Source organism: Macrobrachium rosenbergii, chromosome 45, assembly GCF_040412425.1.
Source record: "Macrobrachium rosenbergii isolate ZJJX-2024 chromosome 45, ASM4041242v1, whole genome shotgun sequence".
NCBI classification, from domain to species: Eukaryota; Metazoa; Arthropoda; class Malacostraca; order Decapoda; family Palaemonidae; genus Macrobrachium; species Macrobrachium rosenbergii.
Window position 1 is genome coordinate 18,356,893 of NC_089785.1, and position 13,314 is coordinate 18,370,206.

At 38.6% G+C, this 13,314-nt stretch overlaps 1 protein-coding gene across 1 annotated transcript in view; it reads left to right on the forward strand.

Moving 5' to 3' along the window:
- Positions 1-4,191: 4,191 nt before the first annotated feature.
- The window catches only part of Mct1 (Monocarboxylate transporter 1), a 99,947-nt gene continuing 90,824 nt past the window's right edge, over positions 4,192-13,314 (forward strand). The window contains 1 exon segment of the mRNA XM_067088546.1: positions 4,192-6,063. Within this exon segment, the coding sequence (XP_066944647.1) occupies positions 5,883-6,063 (181 nt within the window). The 5' untranslated portion in view covers positions 4,192-5,882.

Here is a 13,314-nt window from a genome sequence, read left to right on the forward strand (position 1 = left end):
GCGTCATCCTTCCACAGAGGGGCGCACGTGTTTAGCTTTACCCAAAAAACCCTCTGTACTTTCACCTTCGCCACGTGATGTTTTTTTTTTTTTTTGCGCCATTGCCTCTGAAAACTAGAAAGGCCAGTTCGTAGTAACTTGATGGGCAAAAGATAATAATGGGTCAGTGAGAGAGAGAGAGAGAGAGAGAGAGAGAGAGAGAGAGAGAGAGAGAGAGAGAGGTATTTTAGTTATAGATAAAGATAGTTATAGATATATATATATATATATATATATATATATATATATATATATATATATATATATATATATATTATATACATAGGTATATTATATATATATATATATATATATATATATATATATATATATATATATATATTCTTCCACAGCTGACTAACTCCAGGTACGTAATTCACAGCTAAAGACAACAGTGACTTATCAGAAATCTTTTACAAATACCTGTATCTAACAGTGAAGTCTCTCTCTCTCTCTCTCTCTCTCTCTCTCTCTCTCTCTCTCTCTCTCTCATCACGGTCTTCAAGAAAGATCGGTAGCACACACTTGCTCACCTGAGGAGGGGACCCAGGTAGAAAAACGTCCAGTATATTAAGAAACATCAATGGCTATTAGAGGCTGATTGTCAGTACAATTGCCAAATACACACAAAAAAAGTAATGTTTCTATTCAAAGACTAACTTCTATTATCAAGAATGTGAAGACCCCCAGTAATTCAGTCTTCAACCTCTGGCCTCATTGTGACTCAGTGAAACTCTCGCCAGACCGCCAATGTTTGCAGCGAGGGGCAACTATTTATTGGCTGGTGTATAAGCAGCCCACCTCGAGTCTCCCTTCACTATATAAACAATTTCTATATAATTCTCAGGGCAACCAGTATACTGTACCTCCTCATACCCAAGACAGAGATATTCCCTAGCACGGAGACTATGTTATAACCAAGCGTTTAATAACATTATCTATATATTTCAGTCATTTTCACACAGTTCTAAGACAATTTCTTTACTGTACCTTCTTGCACCCAAGACAGAGATATTCCCTAGTACGAAGACTATGCTATAACCAAGTCTTAAATTAAGTTATCTATATATTTCAGTCATTTTCATAAAGACATTTCTAGTCCTTTCGAAACCTGATACAAGACTAAAAAAGAAATTAATAAAATGAGGCTGAGTTTCTCTTTTCTTTAACGGGATTTTTCATACTTCTGCATCCTTGCCCGGTCAGTGGCCCGGGTAAGGATCAAATGAGCATCTCTCTTTAACGCGGACTCAGATTTCTTTAATCCTTGAACTGGATGCTCACCGGTTTTGAAAGTATTAAGCTAAGATTTATATATATGTATATATATATATATATATATATATATATATATATATATATATATATATATATATATATATATATATATATATATAAGGATACAGGCAGAACAGAAAATCAGTCAGATATACCAAAAATTGAGAGCAGTGGAAACAGACTGGTCCATAAACTCATCTTTATTTGTGCCGACGTTTCAAGACAACTAGTCTCATTTTCAAGGCTGCAATAAAAGAATAAATATTGTGAATTATAAATACATGTAAATTATACAAAAGTCTCTTTAAAAACATTTGTAAATAAGGATAGGTACGCGCCGATTCTCACAAAGGTGTGAGCTATCGAACGGGCAATAAACTGAGTAGGCCTAAACCCGAATTTTCAAATATCAGAGAGCATGCCATCAGAAAGCGTGGTAATAACATTAAACATGATCAATTTAAAATCATTTCAAGGGCCTCTTCCGAGCTAGCACTCTCTATTCTGGAATCGCTAATTATCAAACAGACAGTACCATTGTTGAATGGTCAAAACCTCCACCCCCCTCTTCTCTCTCTCTCTTGTCGTCTCTCTCTCTCTCTTCCGCTTTTCTCTTTTCCATTCCACAATCCAGTCGCCCTCCTTCCCCCTTCTATATAGGTTAGTACCTCCGGCTATGCTTAAACTATCCTTTATTTACAAATGTTTTATAAAAAGATTTTTGTATAATTTATATGTATTTATAATTCACAATATTTACTCTTTTATTGCAGTCTTGAAAATGAGACTAGTTGTCTTGAAACGTCGGCGCAAAGAAAGATGATTTTGTGTACCAGTCTGTTTCCACTGCCCTCAATTTTTTAAATATATGTATATATATGTATATATATACATATATATGTATGTATATATACATATATATACATACATAATAATACAGTATACAAGCATTAAGCTACAAATGTCGTTTTATATCCAATTCGCTCTACCTAGGAAATAATATATGTATACATAATATGTATAGCCGGATGTTCGGCAGTTTAAGCCCGTGAGACGACGAACTGCCTATCAGTTATGATTCCCCTTCGGTATACATATACAGTATCTTCTTCTTCGTTTTAACGTATACCCATTTTTATATGGGGTAGAGGTGCCTTCTTTGAAGGACTTTGATTTGGCGGTGGGGTAGGCTTGTAACCTCGACCGGCTGCTGCATTTGTAGTATATACATACATTATTTCAATAGAGCGAATTGGGTATTAGACGGCATTTGTAGCTCAATGCTTGCATATAAATCACGGTGATGTGATAAAAATTCATTCTTCTATATATGTAATATATATACATTATAATATATATATATATATATATATATATATATATGTGTGTGTGTGTGTGTGTGTGTGTGTGTATGTATATGTATATAGGCGTATACATAGACATAATGTGTTTTATTAGTCCGAAACTGAAATGATTAATGTTACAGTTATCACGATATTGACTATTATAAACAATTTGATGGTAATATGACGAGATATTCATTGCATATTACCATTATTGATGTCAACCATCCCTATAATTTGATTTAAACATTTTAATGTACTTTGAATTTGAGAGCGGTGTTAATATATAAGTTTATATGTTGACAGTGAGTCGACAATTAGATTTATTAACGAAATTAATCAAAAACGACGATATTGGATGCTTTCTATGTTAGTGAGCGTGATTCTTAGTTATTAATACTAATATTTTAATTATTATCGATATCAATAACAACAGATATTAGTAATTACTTACAAAAAACTCAGAGAAGCCATAAATCTTACGAGCAATGGCAGAAACACCAACAACATATCTCAGGAATGGCTGAACGAATTTTGATGACAATTGGTGGTAACCTTCACTGAATGTTTCGCTCTAGATGAATAATGTTTTTGTTAAGTACTGTTGAAGTGTTAGTGCGGTTTCTATGATAAATGTATAAATAATATATATATATATATATATATATATATATATATATATATATATATATATATATATATATATATAGAGAGAGAGAGAGAGAGAGAGAGAGAGAGAGAGAGAGAGAGAGAGAGAGAGAGAGCAGTATAAAACAGTGTATGTAAAACCCTTAGAGTTTTACAAGCTATCTACTTACTACCCATATTTGCAATAACTTTATCCATCTACCTAGATATAACTTGCTTTACCTCTCAAGGGGAGAAATAGCAGTGCAGTTATTGTTCCAACCAGTTTTTTTTTTTTCAAGTTAGGCCTACCTTCATAACATAAGCCAGTTGCCATTATACTTTCTGACACGTTATTTTCCACTATATCATTTAACAACATTTAAAAAGCCATAGAAATATGTATTCCATCAACATTTCTTTATGCTAGGAACGTGATAACGACCAACTAGGTGAGGAGCCCACTGACCTACAACTCAAACTAGGCCTACACCTTGGTGCAGCTTCCTTTCAAGACGAAGGTGCTCCGAGCTTGTTTTAATCGTTTTTGTTCTTCTTCTTCTTCAGTCTCAGTCGTTCTCTCTCTTCCCTACGCAATGAAGTAAAGACGGAACATACAGAAAAAATAAGGCATTAAGGAAATCTCCTAGTTCCTCCCTCCCTGGTAGACAGAATGCTCCCAACCAACAGACGGCTCTTCAATATTAGAGTCTTGAACATGTTCATTGTTATCTGTGTTATCGACGTACCAACCCCCACATCCTCCCCCCTTCCCATCTCCCCCATACACACACACAAAAAAAAAAAACCTCCATCCCCTTCCTCCATCCATCTACCGTGAATGGCAGCCCTGCCAGCCACCCAAGGCTGCCTGTCTGCCTGCAGCAGCAGCAGCAGCCTCGGCAGTCTTCTTGCCGTGGCTACGTCGCCGTCCCGCCGTCAGTCTGGCACGGACCTTTCCGAGGGGAGGAGATGCGTTAGCCTCGCGACCTCGCTCGTGTTCCATGTGCACTGTGAACTGGGTCCGTTGTTCTTCCGGCGTCCATTTCATTTGACAAAGTGGTGCTATCGGTGTTTTCCCGTTCCGGGGGAACATCTCTGAAGACGCTGAACACTCACCTGTGGGCGGGAAGCACGCCCCTTTCAGAGGGATTCACCTTCATGCGTCTTGGGGGCGTTGGAGTGGACGAATGACCGAGGTGTTGCTTTTAGATGGCCTTTGGTGATACGGACTATCCCGGAGGAGGAAGTGGTGGTGCTTCGGCCGCCATTTGCAGCAGTAGACCTGTGTCGTTGCGAGAGGCCTATGGTAAGCGTGGCAGTGGCATAGATATCGCGGCGTGGAAGTGAGATATTTTGAAGGTCCCCCGTTGTGATGGCGTTGAGCACAGCTGGGCTGCGGAACTGTGAAGTCGAATCTTTCCACGTCAACGTTGTTGTTGTTGTTGTTGCTGGTGGTGGTGGTGGTAGTGGTGTTGCTCCCTGCCAGCTCTCTCTCTCGACTCCTCCTCATCGATTTTAGGCCAACCGATAATGCGTGGAAGTTGGGAGATTTGCTAAAACACACACCGACACGTCCAAGCAATCGCCAACCTCATGGTAGATAGATAACGTTGGGTTTTTTATCTGTCTCGTTTTTCATTCTCGGAAAAGGCAAGAAGCAAAATTCGTAGTAGGAATGTCATACCTGTAGTTTTTTATCATTCGATTCGATCCCAGGTCATGTACACCGCCCAGAGAGCGTTGGAAGATAGAAGGTAATCGCACACAGTAGATTATTAAAAAGCCAGTCGACAGCGGAATATACAGAACAGTTAAATAAGAAGAATAATAAACGTTTTCCTGTGCAGGCCGAGTGAGTCTAGAGCTCTTTGTTTACGTCGATCAGCTGTTGTTGCAGCGCTTCTGCTCCTGCTGCTGATACTTGCTATATTTAGCTCTGCCAGTCTACGGGGGCCATCTATATATAATACCAAAACACCCTTAGCAACAGACTGTGTAACAGAACGTTTCTCCCTCCCCCATTTTATACCGTAAAAGCACAAATTATATATCTATATCGGGTGAGATAAACCAAAGTTTCACATTCCTTCTTTTCATTCTAATGTGCTCGTAGGAGTTTGAATGCCTGCGCATCGCGTAAGCCCTGTAGCCACGCCAAGTTCCCATTTTTTCAAATGAACGAGAAAATAACCTTTTTCCATTGTGATAAGCTGGTGCTGTTTAATGTCCCCGTCACCAATCTCATTATCTATGGATTTTTATAAGAGTACGAGAAGTGTGTTATAGACCTGTCTTAAATTGTTTTAAATCGTAGGCCTAAGCTAGTGCTGTGAATATATTTTAGTCTGTACGAGTGATTAAAAGGTTAAAAATCGAAGTTGTAAAGCATTGCACAGATTTATGAAAGCTTGAAAGTTTAAGATCGTGGTGATTGCAGAAATAAATAACAAGGCCAAGGAGATAGTAGTAACTTTTTTTTTTAACAAAGAAAATCTTTTGCACTGAACAGTTCCTCAAAACATTGATTTGAAAAGTACGAGTAAACGGGCATCAGAAGGGGAAGAATAGGTACATTGCCTTCCATTCCAAGACATGACAGTACCCCAGCACGAGACGCCCCCTAGAAAATCAGATATGGAAGAGAAACGAGAAGGAGCTGAGGGCGCCAATAGCCTGCAACAGGCGGAGGGGAAGGCGTCTACCCTGCCAAATCCTCCTGACGGAGGGTGGGGCTGGATGGTAGTCTTCGCTTCGTTTATGATTCATGTTTTAGGTAAGTGTGTTTGTATGTGTTTATCATTTCAGGTTTTCCAAGGAATACTGCAGCTGCTAAGAGCTGATTATCATTCTAAATATAGGTTTATCTGTAACAGCGTGTAATCGAGAGATCGAAGGTTAAAGAAAATCATTCTGCTTAGGGTAAAACTATGACAGTTTTCCTGACAGTATTGTCGTCTTGTGGATTCTGTTCTAGTGCCCAGAAGAGTTCTTCCTGTCATTTCTCTCAGTTGTTTCTTAGTTTTTTTTTGTTTTGTGTGTGTTTACTGTTTGTAGTTTATTCCACAATACATCTAGCCGTGTGTTAAGTCATTTTTTCCTTTCTCATTCTGAAAAGTTTTACTCGGCAAAATAATATAGGTGGCCAATTTGCTCTGGTACCAATTAAGTGTTTTAATTTAATGATACCTAATCATTTGAGATACCAGTTGAAATTTGGCCAAAACCTGGAAACTGTAGAACTAAGAATAAGTATGGATTTCTTCGCCGTAATAACGTGCGTTTAATTCGCGTAACCTGTTGCTGTCGTTCTTCATTTGTTTATGACTCGTTTTTCACAGTTAGAAAGGATTTAATGGTAGTATAATTGGGACACAAAAGTTGAAGGAATATTTTTGAATGGTGCTTTGAATTGAGCGAATTTGTTGGGAAAGTGCTAGGTTTATTTTTCACTATAAAAATTTTTTTTAGTTATACACGCGTGACTTTATATTCCCAGATATATATATATATATATATATATATATATATATATATATATATATGTGTGTGTGTGTGTGTGTGTGTGTGTGTGTGTTTATATATAAAAGCAAATACCAAGAAGGCAGTTGCCTTTATTTATACATTCATCATGTTCCATATCTTCGTGAATCAGTTATACATACATACATACATACCCATCTTTTTTCTTATTTTTAAAGATAGGTGTTACTCTCTCTCTCTCTCTCTCTCTCTCTCTCTCTCTCTCTCTCTCTCTCTCTCTCTCTCTCTCTCAAATTCGCATCAACGAACCATGCCACCCCAACTTTGCCACATTTTTCCAGGAAAAAAGAAAGACGAGGAGCGGACCGTACCAAACCAACCCAGGAGGTGATCTTTGTGACGTAACAGACTCACGCCATTTGCTTTGTCTTTCTTTGTTCTCCCTTGTCTTCCTTTTGTTTTCCTCTGTTATTCTTTGCTTTCCTTTGTCTCCGAGTCTCGTGTGACCTAGCCTTTCACAAATGCATGACTCGCCTCGGCGCGACCGGGATGAAAACTAGGTCACGGCTGAAAGGGGTGGGGGTAGGGGGGAGGATATAAAGAAATGTGTAGATGGTAAAAAAAATTATGAAACTAAGGAAAAACGAGACTAAGAGCGAAAGAAAATTAGGAAAAAATATGAAACCAAGGAAAAACAAGACCAAGAGTGAAACAAAAAAAGAAAGAAATATTAGAAAAATTGTGAAACCAAGGAAAAATAAGACTAAGAGTGAAAGAAAAAAGAAAAATACTAGAAAAAATGTGAAACCAAGGGAAAACAAGACTGAGAGTGAAAGAAAAAAAAGAAAAATATTAGAAAAAATGTGAAACCAAGGAAAACAGGACTAGGAGTGAGAGGAAATTTAAAAAATAAGGGTCAAGGGTATGACAACAAATAACAGGGCAACCCTTACAGAAAAAGAACGAGAGAGAGAGACAGAGAGAGAGAGAGAACGACGTGGAAAAACGGACCCCAATATTCCGAAATGAAATATAAGACTCGTTGAGATACAAAGCTCTCGTTTGCATCTGTCGAGGGGGTACTTGAGGTTGCCTGGCCGACCCACTCACATACGGACAGACAGACATACGTACAGACAAGATACCAGGACGTAGATGATGCCACTTTGTGCTGTGAAATGTTTCTTATATCACATTTTCCCTCAAGTGTTTTTGTTCGTTTTGTTAAGGAGTTTTTCTGGATTATTATTATTATTATTATTATTATTATTATTATTATTATTATTATTATTATTATTATTATTATTATTATTAAGCTGTTTTCCTTCTGAGAGGGGTGGCCCCAAAGGAAAAAATGACAATGCCACTGCCACATTCGTAATTTTACTTGAGCCTAGACATTCAGCTGACATCAGCTGCTTGCTTCAGTCAGCTACGCCGATATCTCACCAGCAGCTTGTCAGACCTGCCCACACAGACTGCGCTTTTTATCTCTGTCCTAGATATTAAGGCCTTTCCATTCCTGTACTGTTTATATATATATATATATATATATATATATATATATATATATATATATATATATATATATATATATATATATATATATATATATATATATATATATATATATATATATATATATATATATATGCGCTAATATCTTACACATGTCCTTTTGCTAAAGTTGTTAAAGTTTGAAATTGCCACTTACAGTTATTTTAGCAGTTGGCCTGTTGTGGGAGAAGCAGTTTAATGTTGGCTTTATATATATATATATATATATATATATATATATATATATATATATATATATATATATTGTATATATGTATATATATTTATGCATATATGTACATGTGCGTATATCTTGTATGTGATCTGTTTTATGCATATATGTACATGTGCGTAGATGCGTGTATGGATGTTTGTGCTGTGAGAGGGCTCGAAGATGAGAGAGAGAGAGAGAGAGAGAGAGAGAGAGAGAGAGAGAGAGAGAAACGAGAACGCCGTGAGGCATTGATGTGGACTCTTATGAGATGCCAACTCATGTGCCATTGGGCCAAAGAGAATCGAACTGACGCCTTTCCACTCGAAGAGAATGTGCAACAGTGACTTGTAACTTCTGCGACGGCGGCGGTCAGATTTCTTTCGTTGTTGTTTGAGCAACAGGTGACATTTAAAGGTCACGCTTGACCTTAAAGGAGGAAATGAGAGAGAGAGAGAGAGGGTTCAGGTGAGGTCACACTTGGCCTTCGATTAGGAAAGAGAGAGAGAGAGAGAGAGATAGGAAGAGAGAAATGAACGAGATGAAACTTGACCTAAGGGCCAAGAGGGAGACTGGAGTGAGGAAAGGTCACGTTTGACCTTAGAAAGAATGGAGTGAGGAAAGGTCACTCTTGACCTTAAAGAGAGACAAAAGTGTGGATAGCCAGTGGTCATAGAACAGAAGAAGTAAGGTTTAAAAGTAAGATAAATACGAATGAAAGATTAAGAAAATGAAAATAAGAAGACAGACGAGAAAAGGGCAATGATCTTCGGTGGTGTGGGCGTGTTTTGCCATAAGGCGCCCAGGAACCCCCATGTGTACCCAATTAGACGTGGGCGTGACCGGCCGGCTGTTGGGAACAGGAGAGAAATGTTTTAATTTCCACCAGGTCCATCTGCGGAAAAAAATGGAAGGCTTTTAACTGCTGACCTTTTCTGGAGGAGCCCGACGCGAATTTTGCTGACGTGTTCATTATTTATTTGTTTCTTTTATTTATTGATTTTTTATTTGTTTATTGCAATTTCCGTCAAAGAATAACATTTCAGCTATCACTGCTTTATTCACCCTCTATAGATACGGAAGTTCATTAACAGCACGTCAACCCCTTACCCCTTATGGATATGCCACTCCAATCCCCTTCGTCGTGCTTAAGTAATAATGATACTGAATTCAGAAGAGGGATGCTCGTGGTCCAGTGGGTAGGACGTTCACTGCACCAGCGAGAGGTCTCGGGTTTTATCTCCAGTCTTACAGGAACGCTTCAAGACTGTTTTAATTGAACCCTTCTGCGTCCGTCGACTTAAGCTGAGGATTAGGTGTAGAGGTGCTCCGGAACTTGGTTCCGGCAGGTTACTTCCGGTAGGAAGTGCAATGTTTTTGAAGTTCCGGCGCAACTGTTGTAAGATAACCGGCCGGAAAAGGAACTTGTATGTTACATCTAAGCAGTTAGCATACTACTTGAAATGCGTGGTTAATAACATACTGTGGTTGTATTTTAAAAACACTGGAAAACATGCAAGACAAACGTTAACCAATCAGTCAATTTATAAACCAGTGGTAACGTATTTGCAGAATGTCCCAGCTCTTCATTAGGATGCTGAAACTGAAAGGTGTGTGGTGACTGCACTGAACTGCGTGCATTCATTTGCTAGGGTCTGCGAGTTGGAAGTCAGGAAGATTAGGATGGAGAAATAGGACTGGTCTCCTTTTTAAGTATTAGGGGAGAATGTTACTCCCCAAATATATTGCCAGCTTTGGAAAATATCCTTTCAGAGCAAACTGAAGAAGCAGGACAGGACAGTTACTATCTGGCAACTTTGGATAACAGTGGGAAAAAGTAATGCAGAGTCCTGCTATAGTAGCATAAGTTTCTCAGCTGTTGCACCATTAGCATACTTGGCAATTTAATTAGCTGTTTCAGTTCAACGTTCCTCATTCTCCAGCCTGGTCATCAACCGATATTTGCCCCTGTACAGGTTTTCTGAATATATCGTCCGCCTTATCATCATCTTCACTGAAACTGCTGAGGAAGTCACGGTGAATTTCCTCCTGTAAGGTGTACATTGGCTTTGGCAGAGAGTCAGTACAGTTTTTGTGATCTTCAGTATATTTGGCGTCATCAGGCGTGTTAACGGATATATTAAGTCTTCATTGTTCTTACTTTCCTTGCCACATTTCTACATTCCTCCAGACTGCTCTGAATTTCATGTAACAGCCATGATTTTACTTGCTCCTTCTCACCTTTCATGAACTTCAGCTTATGTCTAGAGTCCAGTTTCTTTCATTCTTTTAGCACGAATAATCGCCCAAAATTTTCTAGTTCCGGTTCCACTCTGAGCTTTCTGATAGTTCCGGTTCCGGTGCATCCCTAGTTAGGTGCCTGATGGTTAGTCGAAATTGCGTGTCTCACCCACGGCTGGAGAAGAGCAGGGGCCAACAACCTCGTCTTGAAAGACTTTGGTTCTTTCTCTACAACTTCAGCTGAAAGTCCTTATGGGCTGAGTCAACGGACCATAAACCCAAGAGGGTTCCAAAGGGAATTCAGCCTGCAGAGAGAGAGAGAGAGAGAGAGAGAGAGAGAGAGAGAGAGAAAATTATAGGAAAAGTGATAAATAAGGGCATATAACGAAAAAATATTAATTGATAGCAGCAATAACACTTACTGTATAATGATGTTTACCAAGAGTTTTACTATCATTAGTAATAGCAGTAAAAGTAATGGAAATAGGCTAATCAGCACGTAATCACTTGTTAAATAGAAACTAATTTCGAACTTGCATCAGAATCGGACCCAGAACTCTCAAATGTAAGGACAAGACCGCCTCCCACTGACCCACAGATGCCATAAAAGACGTTAAAACTTAAGTACGTCTTTAGCTGAGGCGTTACCTGGTCAGGTGACCAGCGAGTTTTACTCAACTTCCATCATATTTACTGAGAATGGGTAATTTGAATGAAATGCCGTCAGTTGGTCACTGGTGGGTCAGGAAGTTGGGTAAAGTGGTCACCTCAGGTACAGAAGCGCTTTGGTTCCAACTTTGTGAATGGCTTCTGTGGGTAAGTTGGTGGCTCCCTTGCCTTTCATCTGAGTCCCAAACTTGATTCCCATGTGAGTTAGAAATTCAGTAATAGTATTCATAGTATGCTACTACTGTTATTATTAGAAATTCAGTAATAATATTCATATTATACTACTACTGTTATTATTTATATCGTTAGTAATGGTATTAGAAGTATTAATAGAAGCAATATCAGTGAAAATACTCATGATTTATCCTCCTCAAATCGCGGAGGTCAGTATCAGAACTTCAGAGGTCTCATCGAATGTCTGGCAACGCGTAACCAGAGATGTCTGCAACAGAGAAAACAAAAATTAAGAAGAAGAAAAAAATCAGAAAACCACAGGAACACAAGAGCTGTCATTCATATGATGAGGTGCAAGATGTCCTGCGTTTGTCGTACGTGCTCGTTTGCACACACAAACAGGTAATGGTTTTGTTTTCTGGTTTAATTTTGTTTTCAGATTTTTCCCACTCATGGCCGTTCTGTTCAGGGTTTCTCAAGTGTGGTCATTTAGCATTAATATAATTTCATATATGCCTGTGTTTTCATTGATGGCGACCAAGCAAACTTGTTACAGTGGCGGAGTGGTAGTCACAGGTGTTATGTAAAAATTGTAGGTGGGTCGGCCTCACACTCTCCCCTCCTGATTGATTCAGAGATTAAAAAAATGTGAATGGGATGATCTTTCCATATTTCCCACCTATTTTTATTTATTTATTCTTTCCTTTCATCATTCATTAGTTGCCGAAATGGGAGTAAATACCATTGATACTGATGGTCATTGCATTGCTTGTTAGGATGCAATTATTTATTTGTTCATTAATGTAGTTTCTTTATTTCCTTTTCTTGTTTTCTCTTATCTACGTACAGACGTTTCTGTTACCTAAGACATTGCACACGAAGAGCTGTTTGTAGGCTCGCATGACCAGAATAATTTCTGGCCAGTAATATTTGAGAAAGCCTGAAAAATGAAAGAGTAAAAGTTGTAAAATTTACTCGCTGTTATTCCCGAACAATTTTGGAAAGATCAGCCGAAGCGACGGTGAATGACAGACAGTTTTTTGTCGTATCAAATGGCCGACGGCACACTGCTGACCAAAGCTACCACGAGAACCGCCAAAGCATGAGTGTCGATCACTGATACGACGAGGGTTAAATCGACAAGCCCCTCGTCTGTGCTCGTTGTAAAACATGGCAAGGATTTTATCTGAGCTGGCATTAGTTCTCCCAAGTCGTTGAGGATGGTAACTTGGACAGAATTGATCTGAATCAGATTTTATCAATTTTAGTAGCATTTGATGTGCCTTGTCGTCCTCACCGATATTTGCGTGTGTGAAACACCTTTCCTAAATCACTATCACAAGGCTCGTGTGTATCACAAACAGAAAAGAGAGAGAGAGAGAGAGAAGCAACAAGTAAACAAAGTAAATTCAACGAACGAATAAATATTCAACACAGGCAAAGTGATACAGGCCAGAATAACTGAGGCAGTGGGATCAATAATTCAGCTGTGAATCTCACACCTCACACTGAAAGGATGATCCTTTTTATTCTGGGTAGTGTGTAAGCGTGACACCACAAGAGAGTGTGGCTTCTGATGCACACACACACACACGCTTTTTTGGAAGTTCCCTGTTTAAAGTTTCATGATGATACTGTGTTGTAGGTGAAGAAAAACACTGGTGTTATTTGATGAGAATGCACAAGGTAGGC